The sequence below is a fragment of the Elephantulus edwardii genome, unplaced genomic scaffold, assembly GCF_000299155.1.
Source record: "Elephantulus edwardii isolate Elephantulus edwardi_28Jun2011 unplaced genomic scaffold, EleEdw1.0 scaffold00043, whole genome shotgun sequence".
In the NCBI taxonomy this organism is placed as follows: Eukaryota; Metazoa; Chordata; class Mammalia; order Macroscelidea; family Macroscelididae; genus Elephantulus; species Elephantulus edwardii.
Genome location: NW_006399793.1, coordinates 13860239 through 13880062, shown reverse-complemented (window position 1 = coordinate 13880062; position 19824 = coordinate 13860239). Strand labels below are relative to the sequence as shown.

Sequence of the window (19824 nt, the reverse complement as noted above, 5' to 3'; positions counted from 1 at the left end):
TTAATATAAAATTAATAAATTAAAGGTGAGTCAAAGTTTGTGCAGCTCATTTTTAGAATTAAAATAGCCCAAGTAAATACAAAGCTGTATGGGAATACATAGCTTATCTGTCACTGGTAGCTAATGAATTCCTTTCCATTAAAATTTAATTGAAAATCTTCAATGATATTTAAGCTTTCACAGAAGTGTAAACTACTGTGACTACAATTCACAATGCATTTAAAACAATTATTCTTTATCATTAAAGTTAATAATATGCACATTAACCTCTTATGTAGTCTGAATCAATATTGTGGTTTAAAAGATATGACCTCTGGACAGCTTTGTCTAAATATTGATTTCATTGTCATTTGTATAAGATATCAAACAAATTACATGCCACACTAATACTGTTAATGCTGCCCCCACAGAGCCTCTGACTTTATGTTTCTTATAATGTAAGATATGACATTACAAAAATATTAAGGACATCACCCGATGTAATTGCCAAGTGGACATGATCTGACTATGGCTGTAAAGAGATGATAACTTTCAAATTCTTTACTCTCCATGGACAGAAAGAAAAATGCTGCTCTTTAACATGCAGATGGGATGTTGATGTTAAGTTTCAAATGAGAGATTTTTGTTCTGCCTTGGAAAGTCTATTTTACCTTATTCTGAGGACACAGATACTTCAGAAGAGAGTAGCCCCATCTTGGTCCTTATGTTCAAATGTTGTAATTGTGCAGTACAGCAATTTTCCCAAAATAAACTTGTTGAAGAATTCATGGTGCAAATAACTAATGAATCAGATGAACTGAAAAATATGTGTATAAGAGTAAAGGAGGCTGAGCTTTATAAAAGGTCATTGTATAATTAAATAAAAGCAGATTTTGTACTGGTCATGCCTCACATTGCCTCTCACAATTGGAAGTTATACTATTGTTTTTGTAAAGAAAAATACACATTGAAATGTCAACTACAGAATGTGCTCTTTTACTTTTTTCAGGTTCTAAGTTGCTATGAATCACCATGGCTGTTATTATCATCCAATTACATTTAACTATGTAGATACTGCCTTACATTTTTAAAAATTGTACTTTGACTTCCTAAAGACTTTTTAGAACAGAGATATGATTATGATCACGAAACTGAACTGTGGGTGTTTGTGATACTAAATCGTTCCTCCCAAATCTCTTGTAGGCAAAAGTGACCCTTTTTGTGTAGTGGAACTGAACAATGATAGGCTGCTAACACACACAGTCTACAAAAATCTCAATCCTGAGTGGAACAAAGTCTTCACATTGTAAGTAGCCATTACCTTGAGGGTATTTGGAAAAATGATAAGTGATATTTATTTTGGGGAATTTTTTCCCCATGTCTATCCTTAATTGATTAACAGCTCAATGCATCTAGCCTTCCCTTTGCTAGCGACAATGGATAACACAACTGCATACCTATCATTTTGGTTTTCGCAGACTCTTTCTAAATTGTACCTTTTATATAATTTGACTAAGGATTTCTTTTCCCCCCATTAACTGCACTCCTTCTTCTTTTTACACTTTCTATTGAAATTCTCCCCAATTGCATTGACACCAAGGAGGACAAAGCTCTATTTGTTCCATTGCTGAAATCAGCAAACAATCTGCTCACAAATACGGCAGATGCTTTAGTTTTGGTTTGTTTCATTTTAGCACAATAAGAATATGAAGCATTGTCCTAGATACCAAAGCACCCTTTCAGTTAATTTCCTCTTTGTTTTAAAAAGTTTGTAAATCTTTTTAATTATGAGCTTTAAGAGCTGGGAGGCTACACCATAGTACCTCCTGCTTGATTTTTTTTTTTAAACGGAGTTCCAGAAATGGACTCAGAACAAAAGAAAACTCTGCAAATAGAAGTACTTCTTAAAAGTTTTCTAACATTTTCTTTTTGTATAGGGAAAAACTGCTAAATTCCTCATTAATTTCTTATTATAATTTCTCTGCTTAAGAGCCAGTAACTAATCAGCTTTAATTATCTGACCGATTTTTTTAAAAGACATTCCACATTTTTATAAGAGATGAAAGCCTGGTCAGGAAAATTGCCCTCCTAAGAAGTTTGTGGAGAGTGTTTTTCTCCAGAATGCATAATTGAATGAATAGATTTGATTATTATCAAAGCCATTAATTGATTGAGCCCTGATAAAGCCTCTTCTCACATGTGGTTGTGGTTTTTCCGTAATGAATATATTCTTTTTTCCTTGTTTTCTCTTAATTCATGTTTTTTTAGTAAACAGTTTAATCAAAGAATGAATGCTATCAACAATTTGAGTTTAATTTTCCTAAAAACAAAAATATGAAGATTGCACACAGTTGTTTATTTAGATATGCTGTCTTTGGAAGATAATGAAACATTACTTAATTTGTAAATCCCAGGGTGGTACAATAGCTATAAATGTTGCATTTTCCCCATTCTGCTTTCTGTGTTAATTTTAACTGTGCACCTTGCAGAAACTAAGACAATGTTTTGGTGGGAGCAGTACACAAAAGAAAGACTTTTTCTGAATGTAAAGAATTATTTAGAAGAATATACTTTGCCTTTTGCTTATAGCAGCCTGCTAAAAAGCAAAGTTTAAAACAGTCAGAGCCCATTATTGATTTTTTTAAATATAAACACTTAATTCTATGCCCATCCATTTGGAAAACTGTATTACATTAATATTTATATTTCACTAAAAAATATGTTTAAATTACAATAGTGCTCAAAAAGCCAGTTAATAGAACAACTGCTACGTTATGGGAAATGCTGTCAAAGACCAGGTTACCTTATTTATGTATGTGTGTATGCAAATAGCAAACACAAAACACATACACAGAAAATCAGCTGGAGGTACCTAAATTTTCAGAACCACTTTTGTTCCTGTTGCTCACTGATGAGATCTTTTTTTTTCTACCCCCTCCCAACATCTATTTCTTATGCAGCAACATTAAAGATATCCATTCAGTTCTTGAAGTGACAGTTTATGATGAAGATCGAGATCGAAGTGCTGACTTTCTGGGCAAAGTTGCAATACCATTGCTGTCTGTAAGTTTTATTCACCTGACACACTGCTCTGTGTTGCTTTTACTCAGGGAAAGGGGAGGGTGGGGGAATAAAAAAAACCCTCTCAGCTCTGTCTGTCATTTCTCAACCAAGGTCTGTAATAAGAACACTAAAAATTTTAACATACTCAATTCACGGCCATGTTGAATCCCATGATAGTTAATTTTTCCTGACAGACTTGATCCTGGTAATGAACAGGTACTTGTCAGAATTGCCACAGTTGTTTTGGGTTCTCTGTCAGTTTCAGCAGCTGGGGGTCAAAGGTCACCGAGGGAGTGTATTCAGTGGAGACCGCGAGACAGACGGCTGTCATGTCCTTTTCCCGCAGATTCAAAATGGTGAACAGAAAGCCTACGTCTTGAAAAACAAGCAGCTGACAGGGCCAACAAAGGGGGTCATCTATCTTGAAATAGATGTGATTTTTAATGCTGTAAGTCTTAACTTTGGCTTTTTTGTACTGCTAAAGAGTTCAGTTTCATGAAAGCTTTTGTTCCTGATTTGTAGAGAATTTCTGTCATTCCTCATTTTCTCTCAACCTTGATGTCTCCTGGAGAATGCGCTCCTGCCACTGCCTGGCACACCCACGCTCCCTGCTCGCTCGAGCCGGCGGCTGCGCGGCGGGCTGCGGGGCTGCGGCCTGCGACGCCCGCCCCAGCGCGTGCGTGTGCCACTGTGTCCATTTCTATTTTATGAGAGCAGCAGCCAGGACTTTGAAACTTTCGAAATTATTGCCAGTGGAACTGAGTGAAAAACTTGTAAGCATTTTGTAATCTATTAATCCATAACAGACACATATGTTGATGCATAGGTGAAAGCCAGCTTACGAACACTAGTACCCAAAGAACAGAAGTACATTGAAGAGGAAAACAGACTGTCTAAACAGGTAAAAAGCAAGGAAAGATGAATCCCCCTGGGAAGACCCGGTTCTGTCTGTAAAACATCTAAGTAAGTTCAAATAAACTTTGGAGGTATGGGGGGGGGGGGGAGTCTATGGAATTTTTTTATCATCTACTAATGTGAAAAATGGCTCCTTTTTCTCTTGCTTTCTGTCTCCTTTTCTCTAAAAGATCAAACAAGGACAATACCAAGCTAATAAATTGGATGGGGGTGGTCAGAAAGGAAAGGGGATACTGTAGGCACTACAAATAATGGATATGTATTCATGCGTTAGCGGAAGAATTTTGACATAAAATACATTTGATTGCCATGGAATGTGTAAATGAGAACACCAAAAGCTGAGGTTCCAATATATGTCCAGACCACCCACAGGTACGCTGCAGGTGTGTGTAAAGCGAACCCAGCACCAAGCTCTTCCCTCTAATCCAGATGAGAGAGGATTCCAGCTTTTAAAGAAAATCATCCTGTTAATTAGATTTTAATTATGGTCTTTTATAAGGGAATTTTCATTGGCATCTTTAGCTCTAAGAAAAAAATAGAAAATTACAAAACTGATATTTCTATTACAAAGGAAAAATCACTTATCATTTTTAATTAGGTTTGATAGCAAATGAAGAAAAAGTACTAAGCAACTCCCTTAACTTTCAATTAACAGAGCTAAAATGAAATGTGTTTGTTATGACTATCAAGTTTGCTGACCTTATCTGTCTTGAAATATTAATAATTTCATGTTCTATTAGAAACTTGAAAATTTTTTTTAATCTAATCTGCTCACCATAAATAGTGGAATCTTAGGCAATGTAAAGCCAGTGCCTGAGTTACAAATGTCATAGTAGCTAAATGTAAATACAGATTTCATTTCTTCACAATAGAAGAAAGTAGTAAAAATAGCTTGTAAGAGGAAAGGAAACCAATTAGGAGATCAGTAACTTATCCTGCAAAAAATTTCAGTGTGTTAAATTGGTGTACACATACATGCATATATAATTCATACATGATGATATATATTACCTCAGTAAACGACATAACTATTACTTTAAAATAACAAATCAACACAGAAGAAAATGTGGAAATAACAAACTCTTAACCTGAAAACATGATTATTCTGATTATTCATACTTCATATGTAATTTTTAAACCACCACACTTGTAATATGAACAATTTTTATTACAGATATATCATACACTATTTTAAAAATTTTAATTATATCAATGATTTATATTTTTAATAAAATGTTTTATATAAAGTACTTAGTTATCATATATATATATATCCCTGATTCTGAAATTATGAGAAAATATAAAATTTATCATGGGAGAGATGGATGATGTTGGTGATCGATTGAAACAGACTGAGAGATAAGAGACTAGGATAGTAAAGAGAAGATTATTCTACCAAATAATGAAAACTTTTGTTTTCTATAAGAAAGCAATACTTGATAGTTTTCCCTAAGATCTAAAAATAATTTAAGTTGCCCATTTTATTTTAAAATTAAAACATTTGATGAATTCTAAAACCACAATACAATTTGAGCTTAAAACGTGTTTAAGATTCACAATATGTAAGTAGCAAAAACATGTTTTAATCTAATAGAAATCAATTTTTCTTTTAAGCAAAGGTAATCTAACCTATATGATAATATTTTTGAAGACAAGATATTTAGCTAGGAAATTGCTTTTATAATTTAGTTCCTTCCACTTCCCAATGATACTACTTTTCATTAGCTTGTAAGCTAAATTGCTTGGTATAGTCTTGGAACTTTTATTAACTTTCTTCATCATTTTGAAATTGCACTAAGCTGGAGGAGTTTTGCAGTGTGTCTGATAGATTTTAGTCTTGCAAATTCTAATTCTATTTTAATTTTCTTTACAGCTGCTGCTAAGAAACTTTATCAGAACAAAACGTTGTGTCATGGTGCTCATAAATGCTGCCTACTACGTTAATAGTTGCTTTGATTGGGATTCACCCCCAAGGAGTCTTGCTGCTTTTGTGGTATGATCAGACTGTATTACTTACATTGTTATTCATTAAATTCAGTAATCATAGCTGCATGTTTCTGTGGCTATAGTAACAGTTATGTTGATGTGGCCATTTAAAAACTCCTATTTTAAGACTTGACTGGACAGATTTGCCGTGGGCAGAAACCTGATGGATTGTACAAGGTCTGAGTCCAAGAATACATTTTTCCCTCCTCAGATTTCCGGAATGCAAGACATCTCAGTTTATGCATAATTTTCTCTGTGACAGCTAAAAAGTAAAAATTTTACATGTTGCATAATTCCAGATCCCAATAGGATAATCCTTAGTGTTGAAAAGAAATTTATAATCTTGACCATCTCCATTTGATTTTATTTCGTTTCATGGTTAGTTTTTTTAAATATGAAAATCGTTGGCAGTAAGATGCTAGTTTGCTAATGCTTTAATATGTGAACCAAAGGGAAGTGGAAGTGACCTATTTAAGAGACATTTTCTTATTTCAGAGATGTTCTCATTTTAAAAAGGTACAGGTGAGGAAAACGCCAAGTAGCTCCCTAACAGAGTTCATCTTGTAGCCTTTTTACTCCAGTTATTTAAAAACCGCTGGTGAGACCAACTTGCAGAGCTAGAAAATCTGAAAGAGTACTTTTCCCTGAGCTTTCGCTGGGATGTTCTGTTCTCATGTTGTTTTTGCTTATTCAGGACTTTCGTTTGAAGTTTAAGTGGAATCCTTCTTTTGAAATCCTGTATTTTATTTTCGTGTTTGTTAGAATATGAGCACCTTATGCTTCTTTACAGTTGCTGTTTAGCAGAATACAATTTTATTATAAGGGCTTTACAAGAAGAGCCTTAATTATAGTAACAAATCAACATTTTAGTGTTACCATTCACATGAGCGTATGCACATCTGTTTGGAACTTTGAGCCCATCCTCCTCTCAGGCCTTGTATAGGACTTTCATTAATGTCTGAGCACATGGAACAAAGGGTGTGTATGTCCCTTTGTGTTGTAAGTTACCAGAAAGTTAGGCAGCTTGCTGTCCACAGGCATGTTGTTGTCTCCTCAAAAAAGGCAATTGTCATCATCATTAAATTCCAGAAAAGAAAATCTGCTTCCCAAGATATTCTTTCAGTAGCTCTTTCATGTAACAAATAAATATTGATGATGTTACGCAAACTTTATTCAATTTTCCAGTACTATAGAGACACTTTGACTTTAATAAGGGGGGAAATATAATATTGAGTTCCTATGGCTATTCCATAGTACTAGATGCAGTAGTATTCCACAATAAAGGTCGTGCTGCCATCTTTGGTCCAATTCTCCTAAAGCCATTCCCCACCCCCATCTTTTTTGACATTTGAAAAAAGAGAAACATATGTAATTAATATCATGGGCTCAGGACTACTTTAGAATAACATTGCACTCTATAGTCATCATGAGCTTTGTTTCTGACTTCTAGAGTTCGAAATAAATTCAACTTGAATAAATTAAAAATTTCTCTCTGATGCTATGGGGGTGGGGGTAGGAATCCTAACCCAAAATTCTAAGAAACTCAGGTATACATACATTAACTGAGTCAAAATTCACTAGAGAAGACATATGACAATAAATCCCTCTTAACTGATGATCATTTTCTAACAAATTCTGTCCTATGAAACACAAACTAAAAACAAGGACTTGCAGGGAGTGGCAATAAGAACATGAAAAGGGATTATTGGCTCTGATGGTGAAAACTGAGGCTTCAAGCTATTATGTAGTACTTTGGAAAGTACTTTTGAAGAGAAACAATAATATTAACTGTGTTTTCATTGGGAAAAAAATACATGAGCATCAGGACCCTGCTTTTTTCTGCACCTTGATGCTCCAGCATCATCGACAGAGTGTCTGGTTCTCAGTCTCTCCGTATAAATGACTGGCTAAATCAGTCACTATGGAAATCTTTCTTATGTGGAGAAATCATCTTTTAATGATGCTGAATAAAGAAGGTTTTGCCCTAATAAAGCCAGGTATGAATATGACGCTAGATATTTGTCCTACTCACATGCAATTGACATGAGTTGATAGAAAAACAAAAAGTAATGATTCCGTTTCCTCAAGTTTCCACTTAAATTTTAAACTGTTTTATGACTCTCTTTCAGTCAAGTACTTTAATCTCATACTAAATTATGATAGGAAAAGATTACAATGTAATAGTAATTTATTAAGCTCTTTCTATATGCTGGGGAACATGAAGTACTTTCATGCATTAATACATTTAATGTCCCTAACAACTCTATGAGGAGATGCTGTTATTTTCCCGTTTTGCAGAAGAAGAAATTGAGGCACACAAAAAAGTAAAAGATGGTCTAAGTTCACTCAGTAGATAGAAATCTACGATTTTCTTTCTGAAAGTGTTTTAAGATACTTACCTGTTAACTGTAGTAAAGTAATACTTTGAGGATAGGAGTGTTGTAGAATTTTTATTCAACTTGGAGATATTAAATGATGTGTGCATTTAGAACAAAATGTTTCCACGATTGTGTTGCATAACCAGAGACTTTTCAGGGCAGTTTATTGAAAAGAACTGCTTTCTATTAGAAGAGTATGAGGAGCACCCTATTGTTATAAACATATTGTTCCCATCATTCCCTGTTGATGGATCACGGGTCTATTATTATAATATTGGTTCCACTTGGCCCATTTTTCCATAAATGCAGCTGCCTCATGGAGCATATGCATTCAGGCCATTATGCAGCTTGGGTTTTGGCCCAGAGCAGTAAACTTTGTAATTTTTAAGTGTCCTTTTCCTATTCCATTTTATTTCTCTTTACTTATTTACTCCAAAAATGAATGTGCGCTAATGAAATCAAAATGGAAAAACAATAATTTTTCATCCCAGTGTCAAATAAAGAGGAGAGCACAAGAAATGAAGAGTTAAAGCTGCCTCGGCCTCTGTGCTGTGGGAGAGGCGCAGAGCTGGCTGACAGTATTAGAGGCCGCAATCAGTCTAGAAGGTGATGGGTAAAACCTAAGCAAATGTGTCTCTGGTATTTGTGTGGTACGGGCTGGGCTTTTTAAATTTTTGCTATGCATGAAGTATGCTGAAGAGCATTCAGCCAGCCACATGTGTGGTATAGAAGGCATCGTCTTTTGGAGTTATCTATTGTGAACATGGAAATGTCTCATAAATTGGGCCTAATTTTCATCAGGCTCTTGACCAGACATTTGTGTTCTTATGGATGTCGGAGGGTGTAACATGAAATAAAAGAGGGCCCACTCTCTTTCTCCAGCACTGTCATTTCTCACTGTAATGAGCGCAAAAATAATTGGCCAACTGAGCTATCAGTAAAAGGACACACTTCAGTGTGCGTCAAAGAATTATTTTACAGGACAAACTTTAATCTTTAAATGTGATTGTAGATAATTTGTGGTACCATCTGTCCATTTGGAATTGTTTTAGCCTTTTCTGTCGTTATACAGTAAGTGCCACTGTGTTTAACATTAACATTTGATATTTTACACATTTAATTTCTGTTCTGCTGTGTGGTCCTTTGGGAGCAGAGCGCTAGTGCTACATGAGAGAGACAAAGTATTGATCAGTTAACATTTCAGCTACATTTATGTATGTCGCAAAATTAATGAAAATGCCAGACAAAAATGTCAGAGTGCACAAAAAGGTAGAATTTAAATTTGGTAGTTTAATGAAAAGTTTAAGATGTGCATTATCAAAAATGTCCTCTTGCCTTTAAAGTACAATTCCTAACAGAATAACTTAAGTGAGACACATATTTTACTTAGAGGAACAATGAACATGAATTATGAAGGGATGTCAACTCCTCCAAGTACCTTGTACTCCAAAACGGCATGTTTGAATGCTTAACTGTTACTCATAAAATGCATTTGTTTCTCTTCATATCTGGAGGACTGCTGGCTTCATCCTCTGTCCTCACAGACTACAAGGCAGAATTTCTACTGAGATTCCCTCCCTGGTTTTTCCTTAGAGTCCCTGCGTTCCTTTTGTGTCCATACTGAGAATTCCCTCTACGGCAATTCAGCAAGGCCATACTGATTCATTCCTCATTCCTTTCTGGGTCCTTTTCAAGTGCCTTATTTTCTTTTTGTTTCCTTTGCTTCTGGATAATTTGTGCTCTACCCTCATTCATTTCCCATTTTAGCACAAGATCATCCTCCAGACAACAGCTAATCAGAGAAAGGCTGGGCCATTGGAGGAGGGGAACAGAAAAGCAGAGATGATGTGTATGCAAATAATGACATAAGGCTGCTTTGTGTGGCCAAATAATATATTTAAAAAAATAATAATAGTAGAAGCACCAGCAAAAGAAGAACCAAATTTATGGAGACAATGGGAATAGCGAGAATACTCTGTAGACAATAGGCTCCCAAGGACACCTTATTGAGTACAAAGCATAGCCTGCTGCTAAAAACAACACAAGGGTTAGGGGGAGGTGTCCGAAAAGCTAGTACAAAAAAATAAAACATTTTAAATGGAAGTGTTACTTAAGAAGAAATATCAATATGAAAGCAAAAGCATGTCTCCATCACATGTATTTCAAGTCTTAGTTATATTGCTAAATGACTTAAAATCTTACTGGATTTATTGAAGGCTAGTCCATACTTAAATGGAAATTTTTGTATTGAAAACTTATGTTGTACCAGTAATACCACACTAGCAAAGTTTTGCTACAATTATGTGACAGTTTTCAAGTGATTTTTACAAGAAATGTGTTGCTATTATTGCTGTTAGAATGATCGTTGAGTGCTAGGAACAAAACAATTAATGTTCCAAAGGTAAATTTTGTTACTTGCCTTACAAAATAAAATCTGAAAACCTCCAAAATAAAAATATAAATATTAAATGAAATGATCTTCTGTTAATAGTAGTTTATTGGTATTTGAGTAATACAAAAATTGTGCAATCCCAAGCCTGCTTGCTGGTCCTAAGCAATTCTCTCATTTTAATTTGTTAAAATTTAAATAGGCATTAAGCATTTTCTTCACAAATATGGTTTGTTGTTGTTATGTACTGTTGGATTGGAATCAACTCATAGCTGACCCTCCAGCAGGTTTTCAGAGGCAGTAAATCACTTGAGGAGATTGCCCAACTTTCTTCCATTGAGCAGCTGATGGATTCACACCACAACTCCTTAGGACTAAGCCACCAGAGCTCCCTCTGGAAAGGGAGGGAAGATATGTATAGAACTTCATTGATTTGGAAGATTATAATCCTACAAAGTTGTGTAAAAATTTCCACCAAATCAAAAGTATTGACATACAAAAGATTCTAAAAAGTTTTCTTTTCTTTAGTAAATATATGTCTTTATCATGTATACTTGAAATATATTCCCCTTGCCCCAATTGCATGAGTTCCTAGAAGACATAACTTTAAACTTAGAATAAAAAGACAAGTCCAAGTTTTTCCTACTAGTAATTCATAGCTACAATGAGACCATTAACCAATAAGCCTCCAGGAATTGACGGAAAACTAATAGAGACATTTCAACCAATGGATACCATGCTGGGATAACTCACTCAGCTATGCCAAGAAATTGGGAAGAGACCTACATTTGTGCCAATTTCAAAGAAAGGTGAGCCAACAACATATATATACTTTAAAACAATATATTAATATTACAAGCAAGTAAAATTTTGCTGAAGATAATTAAAAAACAGTCACAACAGTATGTTGTTGTTATGTGCCATTGAGTCACTTGCAACTCATAGCGACCCTATGTACAACAGTGCTAAACTGTGCTCTATTCTGTGCCAGTCACTCTGCATCTGACACACCCATCCCGATTACCCCAGTCACTGAGTCAGTCCACCTCATAGAGGGTCTTCCCCTCCTGCGCTGTCCCTCCACCCTCCCAAGCATGATGTCCCTCTCCAAGGACCTGTCCCTCCTCACAACATGTCCAAAGTATGTTAGATGAAGCCCCAGAATCCTTGCCTCCAAGGAGTAGCCTGGTTTAACCCTCTCCAGGATGAATCTGTTTGTTTTCTTGGCAGTCCAGGGTACATTCAATACTCTTCTCCAGCACCACAGCTACACTGACAGGATATTGACAGAAAGTCAAGCTAGATTCAGAAGAGAATGTATATAAAGAGCTATCATGAATGATGTTGGATAGGTCTTATTTAAAATTGGGCACTACCGGAAATAAATTTATCTATATTTTAACTCTAGAAAGATGTTCAACTGTATAGATCATATAACAAATGATGAATAACATTGCAAAGAATGATCATGTAATACCTTTAATAGTGTGGTGTAGATAGACATAAACACAGTAAAAATAATCAGCTGTTCAAACAGAGCAAAAGTATGCTAAGTGGTCTAAAAATCAGGAAAAGTGTACATCAAGATTGTATATCATTATGGATGGCTAGGAGAACAAACAGGTTCGTCCTGCAGAGGGTGAAACCAGGCTGCTCCTTGATGGCAAGGGTTCTGAAGTTTCATCTGACATACTTTGGACAAGTTGCAAGGAGGGACCAGTCCTCGGAGAGGGACGCCATGCTTGGAGGGTGGAGAGACAGTTCAAGAGAGGAAGACCCTCAATGAGATGGATTGACTCAGTGACTGGGGTAATGGGGGTAAGTGTGTCAGCAACAATAAGATTGGCACAGGATAGAGCAGGGTTTAGGGCTGTTGTACATAGGGTTGGTACGAGTCACAGGTGACTCAACAGCACATAGCAACAATTATACTTAATATATATGTTATGCTATATACCATCAAATTGGAACCAAATCACAACCGATCTCCACAGTGAGTTTTGAGAGGCAGTAAATCACATGTAAGGATACTGCTTGTCTTTCTAAGAGCAGCTATTGGACTCAAGCTATTTGCCTTTAGGTTGGTGGTGCAATTCTCTACCACTAGGCCACCAAAGTTCCCTATTTAATCTGTATGCTGAGCAAATAATAACTTAAACTGTGTGAAGAAAACACCGTGTCAGGATCTGAGGAAGACTTATCAACAGCTTTCACTATTCAGATAACAAGCCTTCCTTGCTTAAAGTGAAGAGGACTTGAACCACTTCTTAATGAACATCAACAAAAATCCTCACAGCTGAGTCAATAAGCAACATCACAATAAAGGGAGAAGCATTAACATCGTGAAAGGAAAGTTTTCCTGTTATTTGAATTCATAATCACTGCCCATGGAAACAGCAGTCAAGAAACCAAACAACATACTGGAAAAGCAAAACTGTCACATTGTGGAATGAGGTACATCTGATCTAAACCATGGTATTTAAGTCAATTTTAATGCATGCTTTATTCTCATTTGCTGATTCTCCACCCTTTCAAGAATGATATCCCTTAACAAGGAAAATCCTCTCGTAACAACACGTCCAAAGTATGAGATGAAGCTTTGCCATCTTTGCCTCCAAAGAGCACTCTGGCTGCATCTTTTCCAAGACATACCTATTCATTCTTTTGGCAAAAAATGGGATATTCAGTACTCTTGTCTAATACCACAACCCAAAGGCACTGATTATTCTTCTGTCATCCTTATTCATTGTCCAGTTCTCAAATCCATATGATTGAAAAGAGAGGAAGACCCCCCCAACAAGATGGATTGACACAGTGACAACAGCAATGAGCTCAAGAGTGTCAGAGATGGTGGGATTGGCACAGGATAGGACAGGATTCAAATCTGTTGTTCATAGGGTAGTTATGAATCATACTTACCTCGATGGCACCTAACAACAACAATATATATCTATATGTGGTTCTGATACTTTACCCCATAGCATGTTATGCTGCTAACCAAAAAATTATGGGCTTTAGCAGTTTAAGTCTACCAGCACTCTTTGAGAGAAAGATGAGCAGTCTCCTCTCATTAAGATTTTCAACCTAGGAAACCCAATGAAAGATTGTTGTGAGTCAGAATCTACTTGAGTTCGAGTTTTATATTGCATACAAGACCTGAACAATTAATAAGAAAGGTGGAAGATTTGGTGCATTTAGCTTGTGGTGTTGCCAAAGAATGTTAAAAATAGAATAAACTGCCAGAAGAACAATCAAATTTGTCCTGAAAGAAGTACAGTCAAACTCTCTTTAGAAGCAAGCATAATGAGACATTTTCTCATTTACTTTGGACATGTTATCAGGAGTTACCAGTACCAGGAGAAGGATATTGTGATAGGGAAAGGAGATGGCCATCAAAAAAGAAATGAGACACTCAAGAGATGGATTAACACAGTGGCTGTAATAAAAGAGTTCAAACATAACAACAGTTGCGAGTGTGGTACAGGACTAGACAGTGTTTTGTTCTGTTGAACAGAACAGGATCACTGTGATTCAGAACTAACTGAATGATAGCTAACTACAACAAGGACAGGAAAATATTGTCAAACTTTGGCCTGAATAAAATTGTATGTTTGTTTTTCTTATTTGGTTCTTTTCACAAAGCATTGCATATAAATTTTTACATGTACATAGAAGGCTCCCAAAGAGCATGCTGGAAAGTGAATTAGTATGGGTCACTAGGAATTAAAATCAACCCTGAATCTTATGAAATATAGCAGACCAGATATTAGCAGAATGAAATATCCTTCCCAAGGAGTAATGCTCTAGTTTAGTCTATGTTATTTTTTTCATGGAGAGAGGTATGAGGGTAAGAGTGGGTAGGAGGTGTAAAACGAGTAAGAGCTACATGGGGATGGCCATATCTGACATTTACCATCTACAAAAGGGAACTGTCCCTGTCAACAATAGCAACAACACAAAACTAATTCCCATGATGTCAGATGTGTCCCCCACATTCCCACAGCTTTTTCTACTCATCCTAACACCCACCAACTTTAGAGCTCTACTGGGTCCAAAACATGATATGATAGCTCACAGACCACACAGAACTATACTGGGGAAGTCAAAAGATTATAATCCAGGTTAGTAGCAGAATAGAGTCAGGATAGTTTCTGAAATGTGTTCACAGGCACCTCAGCTTTGAGCCTTGTGGCTTTAGGCCAGTGTCACAAAGTTCTCAGTCCCGTCAATATTGTCTCCTCCTCCACCCACAGTCCTTCAGTGAACTTGAGAATAAAGCTCTTAGTGACATAGTGGTCAAAGTTTTCTAAGTCTCATGCCAGGTCTCTGATTCTCCAGTGTGGCTTGTGACTGTATCTCTTGTAAGTCAATTCTGACTTATAGTGGCCTTTGTGACAGAGTAGAACTACCCCATAAGGTTTTGGGGAAAGACATCATTCCAGGAAAGGTTATGGGTCAATGAACATGAGGAAGACCCTTAATATGATGAATTGACCCAGAAATGGCAAGAACGGGCTTGAGCACGGGGGAGATCATGAAGTAGAAGATAAGGCAAGATTCTGATCTGTTCATGAAGGGAATTGTATAACACTTTCTCAAGTCAGCACTTGTTAGTATGTGTCGTCAAGTATGACTAATAACAACTCTGTGAAAGACAGATCTGAAGTTCTCTTTAAATATGTCCACTGCCTGATTATTGTTGTTGTTAGGTGCCATCGAATAGAGTACAACTCATAGTGACCTATGAGCAAAAGATCTGAATGCAATCCTGTCCTGTGCCATCCTTGCACTTCCTGACACACAAAAGCCCATTGCAGCAGTCACCTTGTCAATGCACGTGGTTGAGGGTCTTCCTCTCTATCACCAACCCTCCACCCTTCCCAACATCATGTCCCTCTCCAAGTAAAAGCAACTCCTAGCAACATGTCCAAAGTATGTCAGGCAAAGCCTCATCATTCTTGCTTCCAAAGAGCACTCCAGCTGCACCATCTCCAAGACATAGCTATTCTTTCTCTTGGCCATCCATAGGATGTTCAGTGTTTTTCTCCAATACCACAGCTCAAAGGCATCAATTCTTTTTCCACAATTCCTATTCATTGTCCAGGTCTCAGATGCATAGCTAGTAATAGGAAAGGCTATGTATGGCCTGAATCAGATGCATCTTAGTCCTCAAATTGATATCACTACTTTTCAATAATGTGGAAAGGTCTTTAACAGCAGATTTCACCAGTGCAATGCATCTCCTTATTTCCTGACTACTCATACCAACTGCCTGCTTACTTTATTTTAATGGATTTCATTAGCAAAAATGGTCTTTTGATTTTTGAAGGAAGATAACCACATAAGGTATAGCATCTAATATTCTCTAATAACTTTATTCCTGCTAAATTCTATTTTATACATATAATAAGAATAATTCATTTTAATAACATTTCACGCACAGATTCCCATCCATTATCACTGTTCTCCCTTCTTTTGTCTTCTAAAGCAAGGAGGAAGAGCATGCTATAATATGGGAAAGTTTTTATCTGTGGGTGATCCGAGGAAGATAAAACTATTTTACTTTCTCTCATATATACTGCTCTGGATTGTCCCATTGTGCTATTGTAATCAAACAAAAGCCTCCAGCATCAGCAATGTATCTACGTTTGATGTCATAACGAATCCAAGAACTCACCTTCTCCTGAGTCCTGATCATGGGTGCAGTGACAGAGTGGTAGAGGTAGTTTCCTGCTTTCTTATCTTTGCTCAAGCAATCCCATAACCTTTTTGACGCTTCTAAAAATATGTTAGATGCTTCAGATTTTGCAGTAGAATTATCTAGGATTAAAAAACAAAATTCAAGATCATGACATAAAAAGCTTGTCACTGTTTATCCCAAGAAAAATCCTAAACCAATATTTTTGTTCTTCAAAGAAGTTTCTGCCTTTCAACCTCTAGTTAAATTGTGAGGGAAACTCATGCTGGGCAGAATAGCAACTCATCTTCTATTGTGCAATGCTATTATGTAAAATGTATTACAACATATAGTTTCAAATACTGAAATAGGTTTTTTCAAGTATAATAACTGGAAAGGCTATAAATTATAAGAAAAATGCAGTAACTGATAACACCTCACGCATTACTTTTGCAATTGTTTCTCCTCATTTTTATTGACTTCCAATCTGACCTCTATGACTTGAAGCACTTGCTGAAGAAAATCAAAGACAGTAGGTAGCCTCCAATATACATTGCATCTCAGTGTCAATGAAACAAAAATTCTCACCACTGGATTGATAAGAAACATCATGGCAGATGGAGAGAAAAAAAGATTAAAATAGTCAATGACTTCATCTTGAATCTACAGTCTTTGGTAAACTGGGAAAATCTGTAGTTAATAGCCTCTCCAAATTACTGAGAAGAAATTATGTCAGTTTGAGGACTAAGGTGTACCTGATTCAGTCATGACCTTTTCAATCACTTTATATGCATCTGAGAGCTGGCAATGAATAAGCATGACAGAAGAAGTAATGCCTTTGAGCTGTGGTCCTGCGAACAGTACTGAATATCCTGTGAACTGTCAAAAGAACAAACAGATACGTCTTGGAAAGGGTGCAATCAGTGTTCCTTAGAGAAGATAAGCTTTGTCTCACATACTTTTGGCATTTTACTAGGAGAGGCTATTCTTTGGAGAGGGACATATATCTTGGAAAGGTGGAGGGCCAGCACAAGAGAACACCTTCATTCAGATGGATTGATGCAGTGACTGCAGGAATGGACTCAAATATGTTACGATTGTAAGGATGGCATAGGGTAGGACAAGGCTAACGTCTGTTGTTCATAGGGTTGCTATGAGTTGTACTTATCTCAGTGGCACCTAACACCAACAGCAACAGTCATTATTTTAATTCTGCACGTATTTTCATACCCTCTTGTATCATCTAAACATTAAGAAGCAGAAGTAGAATGCTTGCTGCTTTCCCACATTTCCATTTTGCTAGGTTATTAAGATATATCCATGAAAGAAAGATGGGAAGTCTCCTCCTGTGCAATTTACAGCCTCAGAAAACCTGACTGTCAGCCATGAGTCAGTTCTGACATGACAGCAACCAGTGAGTGATGAAGATAGATGCTATAATCATGAATGTACTAATTTTACCAGTTGAGATTCTGGTAACTAGAAGTTTGCTGCTAGTTTTGGCTGTCATTTCTCTTGTCATCATTTTACCACATTTTTATTGGGTTTAGATTATCTTTACCACGGGTACTTGTGAGTAGACTCTGGATTACATCTTCTGCTTTATTCTGATGATAGATACTCAGCAGTCAAGAAGCGGTACATTTAGTGGTCAGAGAGCTCTGCTGACCTAGTTAGCATTAAGAAGCTGTGCTGCAATCTCAAAGGCACGTCCTTCAAATGCACCAGCTGCTGTGTGGGAGAAGGATGAGATGTGTTCCTATGCAATATACTGCCTCTGAAAGCCCACTGGAGGGTCAGCTATGGGTCAGTTCTCACTCGACAGTACACAACAATAACAGCCAGAATGAAGGTGACTCACTGTTCAGATGCTCATTCTAGTCATCAGCAACTGACCCGAAAGGAAAGAAACTACGAAGCAAGGAATGATAGAAAGCATATTAAAATATACATGACTATTTAGGTAGAAACCGAAGTTAGCCCCTTTTAGTGGAGAAAATAAAATATTTTAGAAGCAAAACATAGCTTGTATTACTCCCTAAGGAGAAAATTTTAATTTAGCAAGAGAAATTAAATACTGAAGGATAAGACTTTGGCAGAGAGTTGAACTTTAGAGATGATATAAAAATTATTTTTGTATCTTAAGTTTGGGGTTAGTTTATTTTGTTGTTGTTGTTGTTGTTGTTCACTCTTGGAGCTCTGGTGGCCTAGTGGCAAGAAGCTGCGCTGCAATGCCAAAGGCATGTGGTTCAAGGCCACCATCTGCCCTGCAGAGGAAGAATGGGCACTCTGTTCCTGTGCCATTAACTGCCTCTGAAAACCCTCTGGAAGGTCAGCTATAGGTTGGTTCTGACTCGAAGGTACTCAACAACAACAACATCTAAGAGCTGTTTCCACCCCCTCGTTGCCCCTGTTGAGAATGCATGCCCTAAATGAGTTTTAATGAACATTTAATTCCATTTAACTTCATGTCCTTGGTGTTGTCTAGGTTGGATTTTCTAAACGTTGCATATGAGGCAAATTATTCTTATAAATAATCTAACAAGAGAAAGGGAATCTGTGACCTCTATATATCATTATGGATTGCATTGGAGTCTAATTTGAGGAAAGAGTTTGTAAAACTTTATAGTGGCTGAAAGATTTTATCTTTTGCCCGTATGGAAACTCATATGAGGATTTTCATCTCTCCACCAACTCTAAGTATAGTGTTGTGTTTCACTGAAATGGAGAAATGGGGTAAACATTAATCTTGACCTAAGTAATATAACCTCTCTCATTATGAGGATTTGATGAGATTTGTCTGTACATTGCACTGTATTTGTGACTAATAAATAATCTTTATATTCTTAAATGAATATCATTATGTCAGAGATATAAAAGCACACTTCATTAGGCTCAATTACCTATTAGATCTTTATTGGAAGGGCAGGGGGGAAAATGTGAGATAGAAAAGCCATTTTAAAACAGTGAAGACACTTGTTCTATTAACTACTCTGCATGACAAGTTACCCAGATCATCATACGAATCAAAATAAACCTTGACTACTGCAATTTATCAACAATATCTATGTTAAATAAATGAGAATAAAATTATATTTTATATCCCACTTAGCTGTATACAATTTATTACACTTCACTTTACTGTAGTTAACATTATATATAGTTTCTGTCAAAGAGACTTCAGGCAATGCTCAAATGTTTGGAACAGACACAATTCATCCAATTTTGCCATAAAAATGTTGGCAAATTAAACAATATCTCCCTGTTGATTAGAAAAATCTTTTGGAATTAATGGGGAAAGTAGAAGATCCTCATTTTTTGAGTGTCGTTTTTGTTAGCTGCTGTCAAGTTGACTTCAACACATAGTAACCCTGTGACCCCTAGGCGCAAACTTTTGCCCTATCCTGCAGGGTACTCGCGATCTATGCTGTACTTAC

General features: G+C 36.5%; 1 protein-coding gene across 2 annotated transcripts in view; it reads left to right on the top strand.

Moving 5' to 3' along the window:
* MCTP1 (multiple C2 domains, transmembrane 1) overlaps window positions 1-19824 on the top strand; it is a 906633-nt gene that overhangs the window by 658255 nt on the left and 228554 nt on the right. For both annotated transcript variants that reach the window (XM_006885367.1, XM_006885366.1), the window contains 5 exons: window positions 1183-1285; window positions 2940-3042; window positions 3389-3490; window positions 3869-3943; window positions 5831-5950. In XM_006885367.1, the coding sequence (XP_006885429.1) occupies window positions 1183-1285; window positions 2940-3042; window positions 3389-3490; window positions 3869-3943; window positions 5831-5950 (503 nt within the window). The remainder of the gene's footprint in view (window positions 1-1182; window positions 1286-2939; window positions 3043-3388; window positions 3491-3868; window positions 3944-5830; window positions 5951-19824) is intronic.